This window comes from Drosophila navojoa, chromosome X (genome assembly GCF_054131105.1).
Source record: "Drosophila navojoa isolate 15081-1374.11 chromosome X, UAZ_NAV_1.0, whole genome shotgun sequence".
In the NCBI taxonomy this organism is placed as follows: Eukaryota; Metazoa; Arthropoda; class Insecta; order Diptera; family Drosophilidae; genus Drosophila; species Drosophila navojoa.
Genome location: NC_142895.1, coordinates 14182490 through 14205230, shown reverse-complemented (window position 1 = coordinate 14205230; position 22741 = coordinate 14182490). Strand labels below are relative to the sequence as shown.

Genomic DNA, 22741 nt, shown 5'->3' with positions numbered 1-22741 from the left:
TAATACACATACATACATACATACATATACTCAATTTGATTTTGAAAATTGTCATTTATATGTATATTGTAGATATAATTTGATTTAATTTTGGCGCTCAACAAATGCACAAATTATGATTTCCCTAATCATCTGTTCTCTTTCTAACTCACGCTATACTCTTTTGTTTCTTTTCGACAGAAAAAAAGAAAGAAAACGGTAAAGAAAACATTTGGTTTCGGAAAACATTTTGTGCTTATATCTACATACATATATTAATTATTTTTTCTTTTTATACTAATTGCTGTATTCATATCAACAGTCACTCGCTTAAAAAAGTAAAATATAAATAATGTGATATATTATGCCGATGTGGTACACACACAAGCAAGAAACACACACACACACACAAATAAAAGAGGATTAAATAAATAATTATATATGTATTTGTATAATTTGTCATTAAATTTATTTTTAAAGTATCTGGACTGTCCGATAATATAGTTAACAGTTATTTCCGCGAAGTTGTCGGTATGGTGAAAATGCACTATCGATAGGCGTGCAGTGCTATCACTGTCTTTGACAACATCCCAAATGGTTCGCGATGTATCGCTGTGTTTAGCCATCGCTAAAGAGAGCGCCAGTCTGATAAGATGCTCGTGAGCGTGTGTGTCGAGCGTCCGCGTTAAAAAATTTTCGCTGCGTGTGCGTGTGCTTTGGCAACGGCAGCTGCTGCTGTTATTCTATAATATTTTTGTTGTTTTTTTTTCTAGTTTATTGAATTTTGAATGTGTAAATGGAATTAACAAGAAATGCATATAACTACTCCGCAAGGCAATTTACTTCCAATAAGAGAGCTCTTCTGCATCATTAAATTGTGTACGCAAGCGGGCGGGCGTTCGCCCCAATGCTCGTATTGTGTACATATGTGTATATGGTTGTGTGTGTGTGCCTGTTTGTTTCTGTTGTTGCTGTAAATTTGCTTGAAAATACAAATCTAAAGTACTACAATTTATAAATGAGATAAAATAACTGAGAGTTTTTAATAGAGCTCTGTTAATAGCACTCCAGTGTGTATCTTCGTAGTTGAGTGTATGTGTGCGTGCGTCTGTTTTGTTGGTTGCGTTAATTTCATTTTTTTCTTTTGTTGATGTTTTAGCAATGTGCCCAATGCCCACAATGTGTCTGTATATGTATTATATGTGTCTGTGTATGTATACGTGAGCAAACTACGCGCACAGTGTTGCCATATCGTCTCAATTGAGCGAGCGTAAACAAATGTCTTGTAACTTTTTAACTTACATGCATATGTGTGCGTGTGTGTGAGAGAGATTTCGTTTGTGCGTGTGCGTGTGCGTATCTGTGAGTGTGTAATTGTGTGTACGTGAGTGTTGGCGCATTTGCATAAAACGCTTGCAACAGCCGCTGCTGCCGCCGCCGTCGTTGTAATGCATAAATTATGACAAAATCTATTTTGAATAAGAAAAAAAAAACGTGTTCGTTTATGTCGAGTTACTAACAAAAAAAAGTGTTGCATATTTTATAGGCCATCAAAATGCAAGATCACTGAGAACAATACCAATCAAAAGAGAATCAAATCAAAATAATACAAACAAAAACAATTACTTAAGTTAACAAATTCATAAATTGCAACTGCACAGCGCCAACGCCTAAGCGGCTCATCAAGCAAATGGCGCTGCTGCTGCCAATGCCTAGAAATGGTTTTGGCTTAAACTGTTACTGGTATTCCCAGCTTACCTAAAACGAAAACAACAAAAAATAATACACACAAGAAAGAAAAAATAGCAAAACAAACAAACACAGAGTGCGACAGAGACGGAGTGAGAAAGAGAGCGTGCGCGCCCGCCCGCCCGCCAGCCAACCGCAAGGAAGGCGCGAGTGCAAGCGAGCGAGAGCTTAAGGTAAATATCTTTGCATGTAACTGTAACTTTAGAGCTTGACTTGCAGGCTTGCACACACACACACACACACAAGCACATGTGTCGCTGTGTGTGTGTGCGTGTTAGGTGAAGAGAGATCCAGCTTAAGCCAGCGCAATTGCCTGCAAGCCAAATCCAATATTATCTGCTTACTATAATGTAGTATTATTAAAGCAGGTAGTATTATTAAGGCATTATGAGGAGCTACTAGTAAAACAGGTGTTAATTAGATTAACAGGTATTATTTGCATTACATTAAATACATTCATTTGCATTCTGCTATCTTCTTAGCATTGCTTATCTTAACGTTCGGCTGAGATATACTATGCCTCAAGCGTTATTTAGATGACTAGGAATGTATGTACATATATGTACATGATGTACGTGATATATACAGTACTGTTAAGTATAGTAGGATTAGATATACATATACATATGTATTTTTTTGTTTATAATTATTTAATTATATTATATTTTCACTTAAATAAATTTGGAATTAAAATCAAATAAGAAACTTAAAGATTTAAATTTAATATAAAAAAAAATTTAATAAAAAAATAGATTTATTTTATATTTCATTCATATATATATTATCTTATACGCTTTTATTCACTTCAAATTAATTTTTAAAACTTTCAAACACATTTCAATGGAAGTAACATAAAATATATTTAAATTTCTGACTGGAAGAGTCCTTTGTTAAAATGTCGTTGAAATCTCGAGTCAGCTTGGACTCTTTGCCGACTTCACCTAACATTTTCATTGTTTGTCACGCGCCGACACTTGAACCAAAAAAAATGGGGAAGAAAAATGAGAAATGTGGGCGGAACGTAATTAAAAGCGAAGCAAAGTGAAGTGAAAAGTTGCTTCAATCCAGCTGCCTCCTTTGGGATAGTAGAAAGTGCTCCATCAGACATATATATATTATGTAAGTCTATGGATAGAAGATAAAAATCAACTATGATAGCTGAGCACTGATTGTTGCTTGATGTAGATCAGGATAGAATATGAGGTGGCTCTCTAACAGGCCCTTTCTATGCGTATATTGATATACCATATATATATTATATTATTATTATATACTATATGTATTGATACTCGTTCAGCGATCGTAGAGAGCATATTGGTTTTATGCATTCTGAATGTTCAACATTCGTATTTCATATTCGCCTAAATGATGATTGACTATGTCTAAACTAAAGTTAACTAAAATATGTATGAATATATATATATATATTTTTTTTTGAGACATTTACTCATAATTTTGGGTTTCATTTCAAAAAATACTTTGGAATCTCTTAATGACAATGATATTTAAAGAAAAGGAAATACATGTATATATATAAACTAATCTATATAGGGCCTATATTATAGGAACCGCGAGTTCTGTTCCCTTCATGAATTACCTATTGGAAATTCCAGCATTCTTAGATAATCTTAACCAGCATAAGCATTTACGACTATCTCTACGTCCCTCTTTCCTTAAGCTCTCCGAAAATGTACTCAGTTCAAATTAATTTCAAATCATTAATCGATTAAAATCTATATAAAATATTTATAATCCCTAAACATAAAAACTAAGCCACTTGTTGGCTGCCTTCTCGAATATTCTCGAGCGTGGTAAAAAAAAAAAAAGCACAATTTGAAAGCGCATGTCAAAAGTTTCAGTGCACAGTGAATTCAGACAGTTTTCGTACAGCAGCTAGTTTAAATACGAAAAATACAAAGAAAGAAATATATATATGTATATAGATATATATTAACTTAATTACCTTTAGTTGAAAAAAAAAAAAAATAAATAAATAAAAAAAATAAAAATAAAAATAAAATAAAAAAAAATAAAAATAAAATAAATAAAAATAGAAATATATATATAAATAGTATAAAAAAAATTAATAAATAAATAAATAAAAAGACAAATATATATATAAATATAAATATACAAAAAATGCAATTAAATTGTAAAGTTATATATATAATTATGTTTTCTATGAATATCTAATATTATATCATATTTAATATTATAATTACGCTTAACATATATAACATGAAGCTTTCTCTTGTGCCATATTATAATATCTATCTCTCTATCTCTCTCTCTCTCTCTCTCTCTCTCTCTCTCTCTCTCTCTATCTGTTTGTTTTACTCTCCTCCTTTCACACACCAGTCTCTTGCTCTGGGGCAGCGCATAGGAAATGGGTCCGAAGAAGCGTTCCAGCGTCGCTGAACGCCAGCAGCGTGCCACAAATGCTGCTGCCGCTGCGTCGTCGCCATCGGCATCGGCATCGGCAGCGACGTCGACGGCTAAGAAGCGCAGCATTGGCAAGCAGCAGAAGCTAATGGACGAACCGGATGATAAAAAGAGTAGCAAAGCCGAGGCAGAAGCAACATCAACAACAACAACAACAACAACAACAACAACAACAACAGCAACAGCGACAACGTCAGCAGCAGCAGCAAAGCGACAGCAGTCAACGGCATCAAGTGCTATAACAACAACAACAACAACAGCAGCAACAACCGCAACAGCAACAGCAACAGTTGCTGCTGCAACAACAGCATCGACAACAACAACAACGGCTGCTGATAAAGCTGGCAGCTCGACGACGCCGAAACTGTCCGCAGAGGAGCGGCAGGAGGATGGTAAGGCGCGAGCCATTAACAAGATGCTGAAGAGTCTGGACATCAAGATCCATGGCTTTGACAATCTGTTGCCCAGCGGCGAGGAGCGCATAGGCGAGGGCCTCAAGTCTTCCATATCGGAGAACGTGAAGACCAAATCGCGGGCGGCGGCGGTCAAGGTGATAGCCAGCCTGAATCCGGGCAAGCCGTTCAATGTGAAGCGCCAGCGGGCGGACAATGAGTCAAGCCGAGCGGAGAGGGAGCGCGAGAGGGAGAAGGAGCGAGAAAAGGAAAGGGAAAAGGAACGGGAACGGGAAAAAGAAAGAGAGAAAGACAAGGAAAAGTCCAAGGAACCGGAGGCAGTATTAGGCGAGCCAAAGGATGCTCATTGCGATAGCAAAGAATCTCCTGGCGCCAAGGGCGCCAAACAGTCGTCCAAGAAGGCCAAGCTGGAGCCGCCGTCCAGCAAGGGGACAAAGGCGACGCCCAAGAAGCAGCAGCAGACGCCAACGTCGCAGTCGGCCGAGACGCCGGCAGCGAAAAAGGAAAAGCAGCGCGCTGCAGCAGCTGTGGCCAGGGGTGGCAAAAAGTTGCAATCAGCAGCAGCAGCAACAACTCCTGCAACAACAACAACAACAACAACTCCGTGTGAAACCGAGTCCAGCAAAGCAAAGACACGCGCCCAGCTGGATTCCAATACGGAGCCGGTGCAGATGGAGCTGGAGGAGATCAATACCACACAGACGCCTCTAACGGCAGCCACGCCCACGCCAGCGCATACGCCCACGCCGGCAGCGACACCCACACCCACACCCGCAGCCACACCCACGCCCACGCCGACGCCCACACCAACACCAACACCCACACCGACGCGCACACCCACACCTGCATCCACGCCCATTGAGTCAACGCCGGCCAAGCAGCGGCCCAAAATCAAGTACAGTAAAACATCGGCGAGCAAGGCGCGACTGCAGCAGGCCTGCAGCAAAACGGCGCTCGCCAGCCTGAGCGCGGCCAAGGATATTTACGACTTCAAGTCGGGATCGGAGGACGAGGAGCCGATCAAAATGGTGCTGCCAGCGCTGAAGGAGCTGCGCGACTTCTCCGACGAGGACAACAAGCCGCTGAAGCAGCTCGAGCAACGGCTGCTGGCCAAGGATGCCAAGGAGGCCAAGGAGGCCAAGGAGTTGAAGGAGTTGAAGGAGACGGCGGAGCAGACGACGCCAACTGTTGCCGCAGTTGCGGAGGCGCCGCCTGAGCCGCAGCCCAGCGCTGCCAAAGGCGGCAACAAGAAGCAGATCAAACGTAAGCCAAATACGCCCACGCCAGCACCGACAGCAGCAGCAGCAGCAGCAGCAGGAGGAGCAGGAGCGGGAGCAGGAGCTGGAGCATCAACGACAACAGCAGCCGCAACAACAGCAACAGCTGCTGCTGGCAAAAAGAAGCCAACGGGCGGCAAAGCGAAGCAGCCAACGCCGCCGGCAGCGGCCAGCGACAGTTCCCGCTCGGAGAGCAGCGACTCGGAGGACGAGAAGAAGCTGAGCAGCTATGGGGCGAAGCGGCACCGCATGGCCTCGCTGAATGCGCTGGCCAAGGTGCAGTGCCTCTACGAGAACGAGTCGCGCACGGCCCACGAGCTGGGCCTGTCGAAGGCGACGCAGCAGCCGCCGCGCATACGGACGCTGGACGGCAGCGATGATGACAACAATCGCGGCGATATGCCGCCGGACAAGGATAAGGACAAGGACAAAGACAAGGACAAAGATCGCGATCGAGACAAGGACAAGGATAAGGATAGGGACAAGGGCAAGGATCGGGATAGGGGCGATGCGGAGAAGGCCAATGCGGCTGTGGTGGAGCCACGGCGAGAGCTGCGCCATGTGACCGGTGGGCGTGGCGTGGGCAAGCACTGGGAGCTCGATAGCGACAGCGAGGCGGAGGAGCTGCAGCTGCAGCGTCTCCAGCAGCAGAAGAAGAAGAAGCTGCAGAAGAAAGCGCCCGCCAAGAAGCCCAACGACACGGAGTCAAAGAAGAAGCCCAACAAAAGGGTTCAGCCGGAGGACAGCGACGATGCTGACGACGACAAGGACAAGGACAAGGACAAGGAGAAAGAGAAGGAGAAGGAGAAGGATGACGACAAGAGCAAGTCAAAGGACAAAGACAAGGACAAGGACAAAGAGAAATCAAAGCCGCCGCCCAAGCAGCTGCCCAAGAAGCGCAAGAGCGCCTTCCACGAGGAGCTGATTGGCGACTACAAGGGTATATTGGCGCGCAAGCGCATGGCCAGCCTGAATGCCAGCGCGATCGTGGCGGCCACCTACGAGGTGGAGCGGCACTTGGATAAGAATCTGGCCAGCGATTGCAGCAGCTTCGAGAGCTATGACGAGCTGGAGATTATCAAGCCGGCGGTGACAAAGACATCGGCATCAGCATCCGCATCGGCATCCGCATCCGCAGCGGCATCCGCATCGGCATCCGCATCGGCATCGTCGTCCAGCAAATCGAACACGACGAAGTCAGCCCAAGCACAGGCCGAGGTGCTGCACATCAAGAAGGAGCCAAAGGAGCCGAAGGAGCCGAGGGAAACGCGCGAATCGAAGGAGGCCAAAGAGCTGAAGGAACTGAAGGATGCGGCGCTGAGCAATAAGCCGCAGAGCAACATGATTGAGGAGAGCAACGACTCCAAGTACTCCAAGGAGACGAAGGAAACGAATACGGATACCACCATCACAACGACTGGGTATCGCGGCGACTCGAGCAGCGCCAAAGATGCCAAGGACTGCAGCCGTCCGACCTCATCCAGTGTGGTCATCGTCCAGGACACGGACGTCACCATCACCGGCGTCTATGTGAATGCCAGCAATGGCGCCGCCCAGGAGGCCTACTGCAAAATGCAATATCGTGTTCAGTCCAGCGTCACCGAGGAGCGGCTGCTGCGACCCGGCTCCGTCGAGCCACCCAAATCCTATACGCCGCTCAGCGCACTGTCCAGCATGCTGCCGCCGGGCGCCAGTTCCGGACTCAGCGAGGGTGAGTACAATACCTTTCAATATTATCATAATTGGGGTGGTTTCAATATCATCATAATTAGGGTGGTTTCTTCGATTAATTGATCCTCTTTTATGTCCTCTGGAGTCCATCTCGATTATTGCCAAATTCGAAAATCTATAAATTGCACATGAATCTATGTAAGAAATTTGGAGAGTCTAGCTTTAAAGATGTAGGAGATATAATTTTATAACTAATTTACGAAATGGGTTTTAATCGATAACAAAATAACGGGAGTAGCTATTGATTTCTTTAAACAAACTCGATATGCGCGTGGTATACACAGACCTACAACAAAAATATCAAGTCTCTAGCTCTTATATCTTCTGAGATCGACGCGTTCATACATTCGGACGGATGGACGAACGAACGAATGGATAAAAGGACAGACATACAGACATGGCTAAATCGATTCAGCTCGTTGTGCAGATCAAGAATATATGTACCTTACGCGGTCTGCCACGCCTCCTTCTGTCAGTTATATACATTGCATTTCCAGATTTCCCATGCTCAATGGGTTCAGGGTATAAAAACTAATCAAATTAATGCATTAAGACCGATAATAATTGAATGTGCCTAGAAAGATTCCACAAATATAAATAGCAGATGGATAGAGAGAGGCGTATCTATTTATGGGGACTGAGCTTCTTGTAGTTCTATATGGTTAAATACAGTTACTTGCAGTTGATTTTAACTAATCAGCCAATGCGTAATGTCAGCTGAAAGCGGGAAAATTGCCACGGACTCAATCACAATGACTAAGGCCTGTTGAAAATATTTGTATATATCTGATATTCGCAGATATTACCAATTGATAATATATATAGATGTATAGGGCTGTTCCTATTCGACTGACCCATCTGGCAGCCTTATATCTTTTGACAGAGATGCCAGATCGCTTATGAACAGACCTCATTAGAAACTTTTTTTGCCATACATACATAGATTATCCCCAAATCAGACCTATTGATAACATGATTGATAATATCTATCCTCTACTTACTATATCCATCTATCCTCTACTTCTATCCTTCTACAGCTCACAGCTCGCCGCCGTTGCCAGTGCAGGCGCCGGCGCCGCATGTCCTGCTGCCCGGCGAGCCACTCAGTGCGGGCATGTACCATGCTCCGGATCTGGGCCTGCACACGGAGCACATGCCGCCGGATCATCATGGACCGCCGCCGCCATCGTATGCAGCCGCTGCGGCAGCTGCGGCCGCTGCCGCTGCCGCCTATCACGCCCACCAGCTGGCGCCCGCGGGCAGTGGTGTGCTGCACATGCACCACCAGCATCAGTATGCCGCCGCCCATGCAGCGCATGCGGCGCACGCCCATCACTACCAGCAGGCGGCCGAGTATCATGGCGGTCCACCGCCGCCGCCGCCGCCTCATCACTATGGCGGGCCGCCGCCCCAGGGCCATTACGGTCCGTTGCCGCCGCCGCCGCCGCAGGTGGGTCCGCCGGCCGTGCCGCCGGACCGCTGTGACGTTGGCTCGCCGCCGCCCTCGTATCGGGCGAGTGCATATCCGCCGCCGCCGCCCGCCGGAGTGCCACCGACGCTGGGCGGCGGCTCGAGCGCCTTCTGTGCGCCCAATCCCCATCATCATCATCAGCAGCACCAGCAGCAGCCGCCCCCGCATCATGATCCCAGCGGTAAGTCCCTCAGCTTCAAAGCGACCAATATTTTCCACATGCTAAACTTTATCCATGGTTGGCCAAAAAACCTCCCAAAAAAAAAAATATATATATATACAAAAAATCAATTTCAAATTTCGCCTTTTGTTGTATTCGTTAACAAGGGAAGGGTATCAAAAGTATGCAGACGTACGAACTATATGCAATACCGAGATGAAACTATTTGAGTGTGGGATAATACGTATATAACTCCATATGTAGGTGCATATAAATATTACGAGTGTGTTTCAATTCCAATTTGTGCGACATTAAATGCTTAAATCGGAGAAGCATTTGAAAATTCTATGCAGAAATGATTAATTTCATGTGTGTTCCATTTCCGTTTTGTTGCACACAATCTAAGGAGGCTGTTCTGTATGTATTTGTAGAATACTAGATCTTTATACTATGTAAAAAGCAGCTATATGCATTAAATTCTTAAAATCTGTTCCAGTTTCCATTTGTTCCACAAGAATATAAAATACATTTACAATGCTAGTGGAAATTTTTAAGTTACTTTTAATACACTTGTGTATTGTATATAATTTTTATGTGTGTTCCATTTCCACTTCATTCCGCTCAAGTTAATTGAGCTGATTTAGTAAGCAATTGACTTCTACAACATAGCAATATCAGCTTCTGTATGTATGCACATATAAGTGTTCCATTTCCACTTTGTTTCACATGTTATAGGTACATATCTATCTATCTGGATTTATCAGAGTATCCGTAATACTTTTTAGAAAAATATATTATTGTATAGCTAATGGCTGTTCCAATGCCATTTTGTTCCGAATGTGCTGTTTGTCAACATATGTACATACATACTATATATAAATACGTTCAGCTATACGTGTATATGTGCTCATTTGTCAATTGTCAGCAAACTAAATAGCCTACGTTCGCTCTTCTTCTATCTCTTTTGGCCGTATTTTGTCAATAAACGCTTCAGGCTAAGCTCAATGGCAAATGGTACTAGAAATAGAGAGCATTTGGCTTTCGACAACAAATAGGATTTTCAGTTTTCAGTTTTCAGTTGGCAAAGGGCCAAAAACTTGAACATTGTCTTGCCACGCCCCACATGCCACGCCTGCATTGATTTCAGTTATCAGCAAACAATGAACGGCAATTTCTGGTGTTTCCAAAAAGTTTTCAACACGACGCAGAACTTGGCCCGATTGCCCGCCAGGCGATGCCCACTTTTTGGCTCTGATTAGTTATTAAAGAGTCTTGCCAAAGCTTCACAAACTTCAAGGGGTATATGAATGTGTGTGTGTGTGTGTGCGTCGTGTGTCTGTATTAGTTGCCATGGGCAGTGCACATCTGCAGCGCTTGGAGAAGGCTGCTTGAAAATCGAAAAAAAAAAACGGTGCATACATTTAGGGGCGCGCATAGAAACTCTGAAGCTGTGTGAATGTGTGTGTGTGTGTAAAAGTGTTGGCCAAAGCCGGAAACTGTAAGCAGGCAAGCAGCAAACGGAAACCGAGACCAGAGACCAAAGAATGCAAGCAAAAAGTAAACACGCTGCATTCGCTCCCGCTGCCGCTGCCTCAGTCGCCGTCGCCGTCGCAGTCGCTGTCAGCAGCAGTTAGTGCAGCTAGCGACGGCAACTGCGGAGTCAGCCAACCTCCATTGATGTCATTTACCTTTTGGTACAGACACACACACACGCACACATATAGAAAAAATGCATATTTATATGTATGTATGTTTAGCAACAGTAGACAAACTATGCGCCATGCATTCATAGCCAAGTTAACACTGTCTAAATTTCAGCAGCTGTAGATGATTTATTGAGTGGACTGGCCCAAGGTTAATGCTTGGTCTGTCTATCGATAGGCAAATCGATTATTTATAAGCGAAAAGCAGTCATAGTGGGCTTCGCTTGATCTATGCCTAAGGTCTTGAGTAATTATTTATGCATCGATTTATCGATTATTCTTTTAACACTTCCCACGCCCTTTGAAATCAATTTGCCCCGCCATTCGATCAATAAGTCATAAACTTATGACACATGTGCGGTGTCAATCAGTTTAAAAATTGATTCGTGACACGTTTGTGCATGCGTTTAGAACGCATGCAGTCGTCCATTAAGCTGTTATTCAGTTGGTGTTGATTGCAGTCAAACACATGCACACACACGCACACACTCTCTCGCCCTTCGTCTCGCTCGCACGCCCTCTCTGTTAAGTAGGCTAGCGTTTCAATTGTCCCACATACACACGCATCTATGTATGTATGTGTGTGCGTGTGTGTGTGTGTTTGCATTTGTAAATATATACATACGTTTGTTCTATGCACATATACGTAGGTATGTCTGTGCATGTCTTTCATTATAATCCTCACATCCATTCATTTATCCTTGTCCATTCGTCGCCATGTCAGCCGTAACTGTTTGCAGTTTACGCTTTGCCGACAGTTGATAATTCATTAGCACATGTTCTATTTGACGTTCGTTCATCCATGCTGAAGCGCGCGCACACAGACACGCACACACACACATGCACGTACGTAAAAATGAGAGCGCACTGCGCTGCCGTTAGTCCTGACGCCCTGACGCCCTCAAAAAGCTGCGGTCGCTGCCTCTGCTTCCTTTGGCTGCTGCGTCTCTGTTACAAGCTGCTGAAAGCCGCCAGAGGGACAGAGACAGAGAGCGAGAGCGAGAATGAGAACGAGTGAGTGTGAGAGCATAAAAGCGTCCAGAGAGTGCAGCAGGGATAGTTTTGTTGTATTTTTTTCTTCATTTGCTTTTTTTTTATTATTATTATTATTATTTCTTTTTTTTTGACAGTGCCGGTTGGCCGGCGTCGTCTGCGTCGAGTTACGTTTTAGTGCTCATTTAGACGTCGGGACGACAACGTAACGTAACGAATCGGCGACGGCAAACGATGTCGACGACGCGCCGTTTGTGGTTAGAATACGAAGATGATAATGACGACATCCAATGATAATCGCGTTGCTTATGATGGTGTTTATCGTATGATGAGCGGGCGAGTCATGAATTGCATTGCGTATACGTAACGTGTGCCGCGCGTGCTGTTCACAGATAATTGTTGTTGTTATTCTTTTTTTGTTGCTGTTCTGTCTGTTATTGTGCTGTGCTTCGTCGTTGTTTCGCAAGTCAACAGCAGCAACAACAACAATATTAACAAAAACAACAAGAGCAACAACAAATGGCAATTATTGTCATGCTTGTTCGCTACATTTGTCGGCTTGTTTCGTTTGCCGTCGTTGTTGCTGCTATTATTTTAATTGTTATTAAACAAATGCCGCAGATTGTAAATCACATACGTACGTACGTGAATGTGTATGTATGTATAAATTTTTTATATGTATGAGTGCTTAAAATAATACACGTTGCCGCGCGCGCCGCCCCGCCCAAAATGCCGGCCGGTTTCATGCTTCGTGTTTCGCTGTCCGCGTGTTGCTGTCGGCTGATTCGAATCCAGGAGCCGCCATCGCCGCAGACGTTGAATGCCCCAAGCTTAGTGCTGACCGCAGATCTAATTAGCGTTGCATTTTTCAGTTAATTTTAATTGAGGCTGATTTATAAACAACGCAATTTTTTAACTGCGCCACGTTATTTTCCTTCCCACCTCTGCCATCCCATACAAGCACACACACTTTCTTGCTCGCTCTCTTTCTGCCTCTCTCTCTGGATATTTTTCTTTCGCTTACGCTTTTTTTGTTGCTACAGAGGTTTTTTTTGTGTGCATTTATTCTTCTATTCTATTGAGAAAAAGCTAGAAAAGCACCGGATGACGACATTATTGCGATTGCGGCTTAAAATTCTCTTCGTGTATGAAAAACAGGCGACAAAAGCGTCGCACGCGTAAAAAATTAAATGAAAATACTGTGCAAAATGAATATATGTATATATTATAACCTGAAAACATTTATTCATTATTAAAAAGAAATAATCAATAATAAATAATTATTTACTAAATAGTAATCATATTTGATACATAATAAAGATAATAAATAATTATCTACTAACTACAAAATTATTTAAAATTCAACATATTAACATTAATGTCAATTCAATAGATTTTAAGCAAATATGAAATCCATATGCATATATTAATATTTTATAATCGTCAAATATTAATGTGTAAACTATATACTGTTATAATTTCTGCCCTTGCAGGTTCATATTCTTATTACATTTAAATTGATCAGCTAACATATGCAAATACAGTTTATTCAATTCACATAAAAATCTTAATACATATCCTCATTGATGTCGTTACGTTCACAAAATCATTTGCGACACATTTGTCGGGTGACATTCTGACTTTTATTCGCTGCATTTGCCGTCTTTAGGGAAGGCACTGCAGCAGCAGCGCCAACAGCACCAGCAGCAGCAGTCGCAGCAGCGAGCGACAAGTAGCGGCTCTTGCTGCGCTCTTCACTTTTAAGCGCTCTCTTTTTCACATACCGTTTTGACGCTCTCGCATCTTGCACTCTCTTGCATTGGCGCGGCTCTCGAGACGTTGAGCTTTACGCTGTGCGCCGCATAAAAAGCTAACGGCAGAAAATCGTATCGCATCGCTGTCGTCGTTTGTTTTAGTTTCAGTTTTTGTTGTTGTTGCTGCAGCTGCTTTTGTTGCTTTTGTTTTTATATATGTATGTACATACATATATACTATACATATATGTATGTATGCATTAAGATTTTTTTTTACTAATTTCTTTTAAGAATTTTCTTGAACAATTTTCCTGCTGCTTTCGTTGTAGCCGTCCCGGTTTTTATTAGAAGACATCGGCAGCGCTGGCAACTCGTTCGAGTTTTTTGTTTGGCATTGTTGTTGTTGCTGCCGATGCTGCTGTTGGTTGCAACTGCTTTTTGTGCTGAGTCTGTCACCGTTTAACGGTGCTTTTCGGTCAAGCATGTGTGTGTCTGTGTGTGTGTGTGTTTGCTTAGAATCTCTTGCAAGCTTGCAAAAAGTTGCGCCAGTGGGCGGTGTCTTTTGCCTGCTTTGCTTTAAGTCTTCTCCTCTATATTTTGCTCAGCGCTCGCTTCGCTCTTAGCTCCTAACTGTTATCAGCTATCAGTGCTAGTCACTCACACACACACACACACACACACACAGACAGGCACAAAGCTTCACATTTAACTAGAGCGACAGAGGCAACAGCGCCAGACGGCGGCAGCCAGAGCGAGAGAGCGAGACAACAATGTGGAAAATGTAAACAGATTCATTGAGACAACTGGCGCTGACACATTGCAACAACCAATTCTCGGTTTCCCCTCCTCCCCCCTGCCCACCGCACTGTCCCTGTCTCTGCCAGCCGTCTGCATTTAGGCCACAAAAATGCCATCGCTGGCAATGTCCAAAAAAGCAAAAAGCACAAAATGAGCATACGAAACAGCAACAAGAGAAGAAAACAAACCACAGTGAATAAGAAGAAGAAGAAGAAGGAGAAGAAGTGGAAGAAGAGCAGAGAGTAAAAAAGAAAAAGAAGCGCGTATGCATTGAGAGAAAAGCAACGTCAGAAGAATGTGAATGCGAACGGGAATGCATATGTCTACATATATACATACATACATACATATATCGAAAAATACAAATTCCCTCAGCCCCCCTGCCACCACCCCTGCTGTCTGCCATCATCAGCTGATGGTGGCCACAGGCGCAGCGAATGTTCGACAAATAAATTTCGAAAATTCGCGTTGAAAATAACTCAACGTGACACATAAAAAAGTGAGTGTGGATTTGCCAGGAGGCGGCCAGAAAGAGGGCAGCACTGTGAGCAGGAGCAGCAGGAGGTGAGGTGTCATGCAACTGGGAGAAATTTCGGAGACATGATAGCCTGCCCGGCTAGCAAGCAAACGTGACCTGTTCCATGTCCCCATGTCGAGATTGCCTAACTGACACAATGATTAGCTCTGGCAGTTTATTAAGTCCACAGCAGCGACAACATAAACACATACATACATAGATGCATTTCTAGATGCGTACACACACACATATACATATATATTTATATACATATGTTGCATAAATAGTTTAGAGCGTTGAAACGTTTTTGATCTAGCACTTGGATAAGTAGAAAACAAAAACGGAACTCAAGTAACTCTATAAATATGCCTATTTTTCATTTGGGACAAATATTTTTCAAAAAAAAAAAAAAAGAAATATGTTATATCAATATTAAATATTATATAAATTCTCAATTTTTTATATATATATATGATATGAAATATATATAATAATGATATAATCATATATTATATAATATATAATATATAATATATAATATATAATATATAATATATAATATATAATATATAATATATAATATATAATATATAATATATAATATATAATATATAATAATGCTATAATCATATAACATATAATTTTATTATATGATTATATCATAATTATAAATTATATATGTCATTATATAATAATAATATAATCATATAATATAATATCATAATTACAAATTATATATTATATGATTATAGTATTATATAATAATAATTTATAATTATGATATAATCATGTATTATATAATATACTTTACCATACAATACAATACAAAATTCGTAACTCTAAAACATTACATTAAATAATTATTTATCTTATTTTTTTTTATATTTTCGATAGAAAATTAAGTAATACCCATCCTAATTTTAAGTTTGCCACGTCTATCGATCTATAGGGTATCTTAACGTTAACTGTTATGCTAGCTCCATTATTCTATTCGCCAATAGGTGTGGTACATATCTAAATATATCTAAATATAGTCGTGGTCTTCCACTCTAAAATACATATGTATATATCCAATTTCAACTCTTTAGATGCTGAAATAATTTCAGTTATTCCTGATATAGTAGGTATATAGAGCGTAGTATTGTCTACTAATAGAGTTTTGGCTTGTTCAGAAGGAAATAGATTTGCCAAATTTGAAAGCTCTATCTAATAGAAGATATAGTTGTCATTCCTCTATCCTATAGATATCTGCACAGTGGCTCTAAAACTGTACAAAATGTGTAAAGTTACATATGTAAATCTATATATAAATATGTATGCACGTATATTAACTATTGACATTAACAATTATATGCAAACATATCCATATATTGGCTCATATACATATATCGCAGTTGAAACTCTTTCCAATACGATGCAAAAGCCAATTCAATTTGGAGTTTAGTTATTTTTTTTCCGATTGGCAAGCGAATTGCATTTAAGCCAATCCAATTGCTGGCAGTCAATTTGAGAGTGTTGAGCGATGAACGCAATGGAAAGCCACAGTGGAGCATCGCTAAAGCGAACTCGATGCACAACAAAAAGAATAGAAATCGAATTTACATACGTTATTCATGTTGCTGGCCTTCAGTCAGGATGCTGCCAGCAGCAGCAGCAGCAGCAGCAGCAGCAGCAGCAGGAGCAGCAGCAGCAGCAGGAGTAGCAGCAGCAGCAGCAGCAGCAGCAGCAGCAGCAGCAGAGGCAGCAGCAGCAGCAGCAGCAGCAGCAGCAGGAGCAGCAGCAGCTGTTGACTTTTGATGAAAAATCCAAAGGGACTGCAAGGACACACACACACACACACACGCACGCACACAGCAGTAATTGGCCCACTGTGTTGGGCCAATTGCTCCGCACGCACATTTCAATTTTGCGGTTCATGGCTGTCGCTGATGGCTGCGTTTCCGTTTCCGTTGGCGTTGGCGTTGGCCATTTTGTTTGTTGTTTGCTTTGCACCTGTTTGATTCCTCTCACTCGCTGCCTCCGCCTCGCTCACTCTGTCTGCCGCCCTTTCGCCCCATGTGAATGGGAAATTTGTTGAGCTTAGGGTCGTGCGTGTGCCTCAGCTCGTGAACAATTAACTGGCCATTTACGACTGCTGGCAGCATGTGTGTATGTGTGTATGTGTATATGTTTTGTGTTTCTTTTATTTGATAAACATCGCACGCACCCACACCCACACAGGCACTCCCTCTCCCTCACTCACACTCACACACCTTGAGAGGTGTCAAAGCTTAAAGCAACAACACAGAAATCACAGAATCTGATTTGACACGCAAAGCCAGCAAGCAAGAGGGGGAAAGGGGGAGTGAGAGAGACAGCGAGAGAGAGAGTGAGGGTGAGAAATCGTTTAAGAATTAGTCAACCTTAGCTTCAATCGTCAATAATTACCGTTTAAAGATATCAGTCAATAGATTGGAAGGAATTTAGAGAAAAGGAAGGTAAAAAATTATACATCAACCAGTCGAGTTTCACAAAGAAAGATATGGATATATCAGAGATGTATATGAGAGAAAAAGAGGAAGATAGGAGGAAAGTGGATATATGATGTATAAGGAGAATAATATATTGATCAGAAGAAATCGAACGAGAGAGGGAGGAGAGATTCAGAGTACTGAGAGAGGGAGAAAGTAGACACAAATAGACATCTGGGAGGAAAAGAAATAAATTTTAATTAAAAAATATTTAAGAAATTAATATATATACATATATATATATATATATATATATATATATATATATATATATATATGTATGTATATGTATGTATGTATGTACTTGCATATTTCCAAATCAAACGAATCAAATTTCGCTCTCTTGATTGGATTCGCGCAGTTAATCGCATTAAATGCAAAATTTAATAATGGATTCATATTTAATTGAATGACTCATAAGCAAACTTTTAATTATAGTAAGACAGAGTTGGATAACTCCGGGCTGAATTGACCAGGTCAACTGAAAGTTCAGCTGGAAAACAGAAATGAGGGGGAAGAGCGGAAGCCTTTGTGTGTTCAGTCACTTTTTCAGTCACTTTTTCTGTTGACGGAATGCGCAATTCCACGAATCTATTTGCCAAGCGATCCAGGTGGTGGCGTGGGGGCAGCCCCCCCCCTCTCGCCCCCCTCGGCTGCCCGTGCCCGTAGAGCTCGCTTCTCTCGTCGTTATTTGCTATCGAATTTTAACGGGATTGTTATTGTCCTTTCGCTGACGCTGTGCCAAAAGGGTTGCCAGCGTTATCAAACCCTAAGGGCCTTGACATTTTTGAGCCCTCTTTGGCCTCGTTGGCATTTTCGCGTTTTCACATTTTCACGTCCTTGTTGCCTATTTGAGTTTTTTTCCGGCTTTATTTTTTTCTCCTTCTTCTCCTATTTTTTCCCTCCCGCCAGCCAGAAGGCGTGCATAACGCTTTGGCATTGTGTGCGCCAGCATCCTAGAATCTGGCATCTGCAGCCACCTTCTTTGGCTTTTCGTAAGCTCCGCCCCGCCCCGACGCCCCATTCAGTCGCCTTTCATCCATTAGCGCTCATTGTCATATGCAGGTTGTTAAGGCAAATGCTCTGCCTTCCGTTTGCTTGACTTGACACGGTAAACGGGCGAAGAACTATGCACAGGAGGAGCTCTCTCTCTGTGTGTGTGTGTGTGTGTGGGTGCTGGCAGAGTGCAGGATAATTGCAATGACGTCGAATTAGAGAGTTCATTGTGCATTGCGTGCGTGTGTGTGTGTGTGTGTGTGGATGCCAAGTGTGGAACGTAATATTGCGAGCAGCATATAGAGCGTGCAGCTAATGACGAAAGGCGGCGATGTGAACGCGAGAAGGCGTGTACTCTGCAGTGGATCCTATATGGATGATATGTGACACCTATACATGTGCGGATCATGTGCATTGTGAAGTGGATCGTGTGTGGATGCTATGTGGCATGCGTATTTTGAGGCTGCTCGTATGTGGATGCTATGTGGCACCTTTACACATGTGGAGCATGCGTATTATGAAGCGACTCATATGTGGATCGCGTGTGGATGCTATGTGGCACCTATACACATGCATTTTGAAGTGTATCGTTTGTAGGGCATGCATACGCATAGGTGGATCATATGTGGATGCTATGTGCCGCCTATACATATGCGTAAGCATATGTATGTGTAATTTTTGTGAATTTCGAGCCAAGTCGAGCACATGTGGATCTCAAATGTGGTTTCTGTGGATCCTATCTCAAATCCTATCTCTCAAATTTTATGTGTATTAATAAAAAATGAGACACATGTAACAACAAGAGTTACTATGTGTGGGTCCTATGTGGATCGCATACGAAAATGTATAGCTTATGCACAGAACACGCGGAACGATTGTGAATTCTACGTTAAATTTAGCTCATTTTCTCAGGCAACTTCATCTGACTCTTTAAGGAAATTTTCTTACAATTTTTCTCACAAATTTTTCGATTATATATGTATATAAGTACGTATCTGATATGTCTATATATATATATATATATATGAGTTGAAGTTCAATCGCCTACTTTTCCTTAAATGTTTGCGCCTTACGACAAAATAAGTCCGGCGGATATTTAGTATCCTAGTAGGCATTGACGAAATTCGAGCTACCATTCTGGGGCCAGTTTGGGAAATATTCATTCTACTCTATCCTTTTGCTCGATTCACATCTAAAATATCAGAAATTTTTATAAATTTACTTCTTCTATTTTTTGTTGGTTTTTCGTATTTTTTTTGTCTTTTGAAAAAAAAAAAAAAAAATATAGATATATATATATATATATATATATATATATATATTTATTTATTTATTTTCCCGAAAATGGAGTTGAACTACGGTCCGATTGTTTTAACAGCGCTCATTGCCATATGCGATCATTACTGGGGCATCACGTTGAAAGAGCCGGATATGCACGCCCCGGACATAACGTCGATGATGTTAATTTGCTCGGTAATTATGATCTTGTTGCATCCAACGATGTTGGTGCCCTTCAGTCATCGCGTGGGCGTCTTTCTCTATATGACGATGGGCCTCGTTGTACAACGTCTCATCCTGGCGTACCCGTGGACTTGTTTCAATCGATTGCTGGTCAAGCTCCTGCCTGATCCGATGATCTTGGCCTTCTCGTTCCGAATGCTTGTCTCGACGGGCATTCTGATCTTTGCCATCATGTACTGGCGCCATCGCACTGAGAACGCCCTCAACGAGGCCCTCAACGAGGTCTATATGGAAGTGCTTGGCAATGGCGCCTTCTTACCACACATGGATACGGTCCCACTGAGCTTCAATAAAATAGTTCAATATATCATTAATCGGTGCACACGCAACGGTACCATCGGACTCCTGCTGGCCACCCAAGACCACAATCAATTCATGTACCCCCCTATGAATAACACCAATGCCCTTGTACGTGCCGGTCAAATTCCGTCGGAATTTCCAACTATCGAACAGATAAATTACTTATTGCGCTACGCACCGCGACATTACTAACTCTTTTCGCTGTCATTTTTTTTTATTCTTGTTGTTGTTTTTAGTTTTTGAACATCTCTTTACAGTAAGTGCTCGCCTGCTATATCATTCATTTTCATTCATTTTCATTCAATCCTCATTTTTTTCCATAGGAAATAGGACCAGTCTAACGCCAAATCCCATCTGATTTCGACTCTCATTCTGTGAGTTCCGAGAATTCCGTGAAATCCATAAATCTGTACTCTAGCCAGATTTACCTTCTCAATACGAGAGCGTCCTTCCAAGGCTTCTGGATAATTTGGTCACTTAGTCGTATTTTTTTTTTACATATACACTTTTCATTTTTTTGGTTTTTCCATTTTTGCATCCTCAATCTCGGACGGGCGAAATTTGCAGTATATTAGTAAGCTACACATATGGATGGATAGCTCCCATATATACGTATAGACACATCTTTGCCACAACACCAGAAAATTCCTTGTGTCGTACTATATACATAAATTTGCAATCCAATGATGCAAAGAAAAACTCTAATAAAATTCACTGTTGAACCTTAGACTGTTTTCGTTTATTGTGATGGCCATGCATCATCATTATCATTAGCATTAGCATCATCATTAGCATTAGCATGCAGCTTGGCAGGCGTCGATAATTGTTCTATTAGGCAAATTAGCTGCCTGTAGCTGGGGCAGCAGGTGCAAAGCTGCACAGGTAAAGAGGGACAGCTACAGCAGGTGCTTCGGCCTCAGTTGCTGCTGCTTCGGCCTCTGCTTCTGCTGTTGCTTTAGCTCTGGCTGCCAACTGGTCCGTGGCTGAACACGCCCACTGCCACTGCAGCCAGTTTTTGGCCATTTGGGATTTCGTGTCCTTGTCAAAACTCAATGTTTTGTGTGTCAAGGTTGACAGTCAGGCTGCCAAAAATATAAATAAATAAAGAGGGAAATGAAAAGAAAACCTGCTGAAGCGTCTGTCAATAAAATCAAAGGGTACTCGATTCAACTCCATTTGATTTGATTCGCCTTCTAAGGAACTTAAACTATAAATTATATATATGTTATGCATATGTTATATATATGTTATGCATATGATATTAATATGTATGTTATATAACATATATGTTATGCATATTTTATATTTGTGTTATGCATATGTTATATAGTATACATATATGTATGTTATGCATATGTTATATAGTATATATGTTATGCATATGTTAAATGTTATATGCACATGTTGTATATACATACATGTGATGCATATGTTATGTCTATGTTATATATATGTTATGCGTATGATATTTATATGTTATATAACATATATGTTATGCATATTTTATATCTGTACTATGCATATGTTATATAGTATATATGTCATGCATATGTTATATTTGTGCTATGCATATGTAATATTTATGCTATGCATATGCTATATATGTATATGGGATGCATTTTGTTAAGTCTATATTATGCATATATAATCTATATGTTATGCACATGCTATGCACATGTTATATCTATGTTATGTATATGCCGTATATATGTAAAGCATACATATATAATCAATATGTTACATACATATGTGACTCATGTGTTATATGTATGTTATGCATATGTTATACATATTATGTATATGTATTATATATTATGTAAGTTATACATATCTATGTTATGCTTATATTATATTTATGTTATGCATATATAGTCTATATGTTATGCACATGTTATACATATGTTATTTCTATGTTATACATATTATATGCAGATTTTATACAATTGTTATATTCATTATTGTATATATAATTTCATGAGTACTACGGTATATACATACATAACTAATGAACACACATATAAATATGTATATATATGTATAAATGTGTGTGTATTTACAATACGCAAGTGAAATTTTAGCGCTTTGCACTATCTCCTTCTATTCTCGCTCAATTTAGCCTCAGGTTGCTCTACTTTATCTCTCCCGGGGGGCGCTGACAGGAACTTGTCATTCATTTTCTTGGCAGAGTCGACAATTTCGATTATCAGATCACTTAATCATCACCAGGGCTCTTCTCTCTCTCTCTCTCTCTCGCTCTCTCTCTCTCTCTCTCTCTCTTCCTGCTCCATGGGCGATCTTCATGGTTGGCCTTTGCACGCTTGGCCGCTCTGTCAGTCTGGCTTTTGCTATGCTCGTTCATGGACCTGGGCGTCAGACGGGCATATTAGTTGTGTGCAATTGACTGGAGTTGACTGTAGCAATGGCTTA

General features: G+C 41.5%; 2 protein-coding genes across 5 annotated transcripts in view; both read left to right on the top strand.

Moving 5' to 3' along the window:
- The first annotated feature begins 609 nt into the window (after positions 1-609).
- Hers (Histone gene-specific Epigenetic Repressor in late S phase) overlaps positions 610-22741 on the top strand; it is a 54336-nt gene continuing 32204 nt past the window's right edge. Inside the window, exons 1-4 of one of the 4 annotated variants that reach the window (XM_089264261.1) lie at positions 610-684; positions 1526-1901; positions 4087-7571; positions 8629-9243. In XM_089264261.1, coding sequence (XP_089120387.1) covers positions 4115-7571; positions 8629-9243 — 4072 coding nt within the window. In that variant the 5' untranslated portion in view covers positions 610-684; positions 1526-1901; positions 4087-4114. Of the gene's footprint in view, positions 859-1525; positions 1902-4086; positions 7572-8628; positions 9244-22741 lie in introns of all 4 variants that reach the window. The other 3 variants (XM_089264259.1, XM_089264262.1, XM_089264260.1) reach the window with 3 other exon arrangements.
- Positions 19606-21501, top strand: LOC149090632 (uncharacterized). Its single transcript, XM_089265009.1, has 2 exons — positions 19606-20570; positions 20638-21501. Exon 1 carries the CDS (start codon positions 19838-19840, stop codon positions 20504-20506), a length of 669 nt encoding a protein of 222 aa, XP_089121135.1. The 5' UTR covers positions 19606-19837; the 3' UTR covers positions 20507-20570; positions 20638-21501.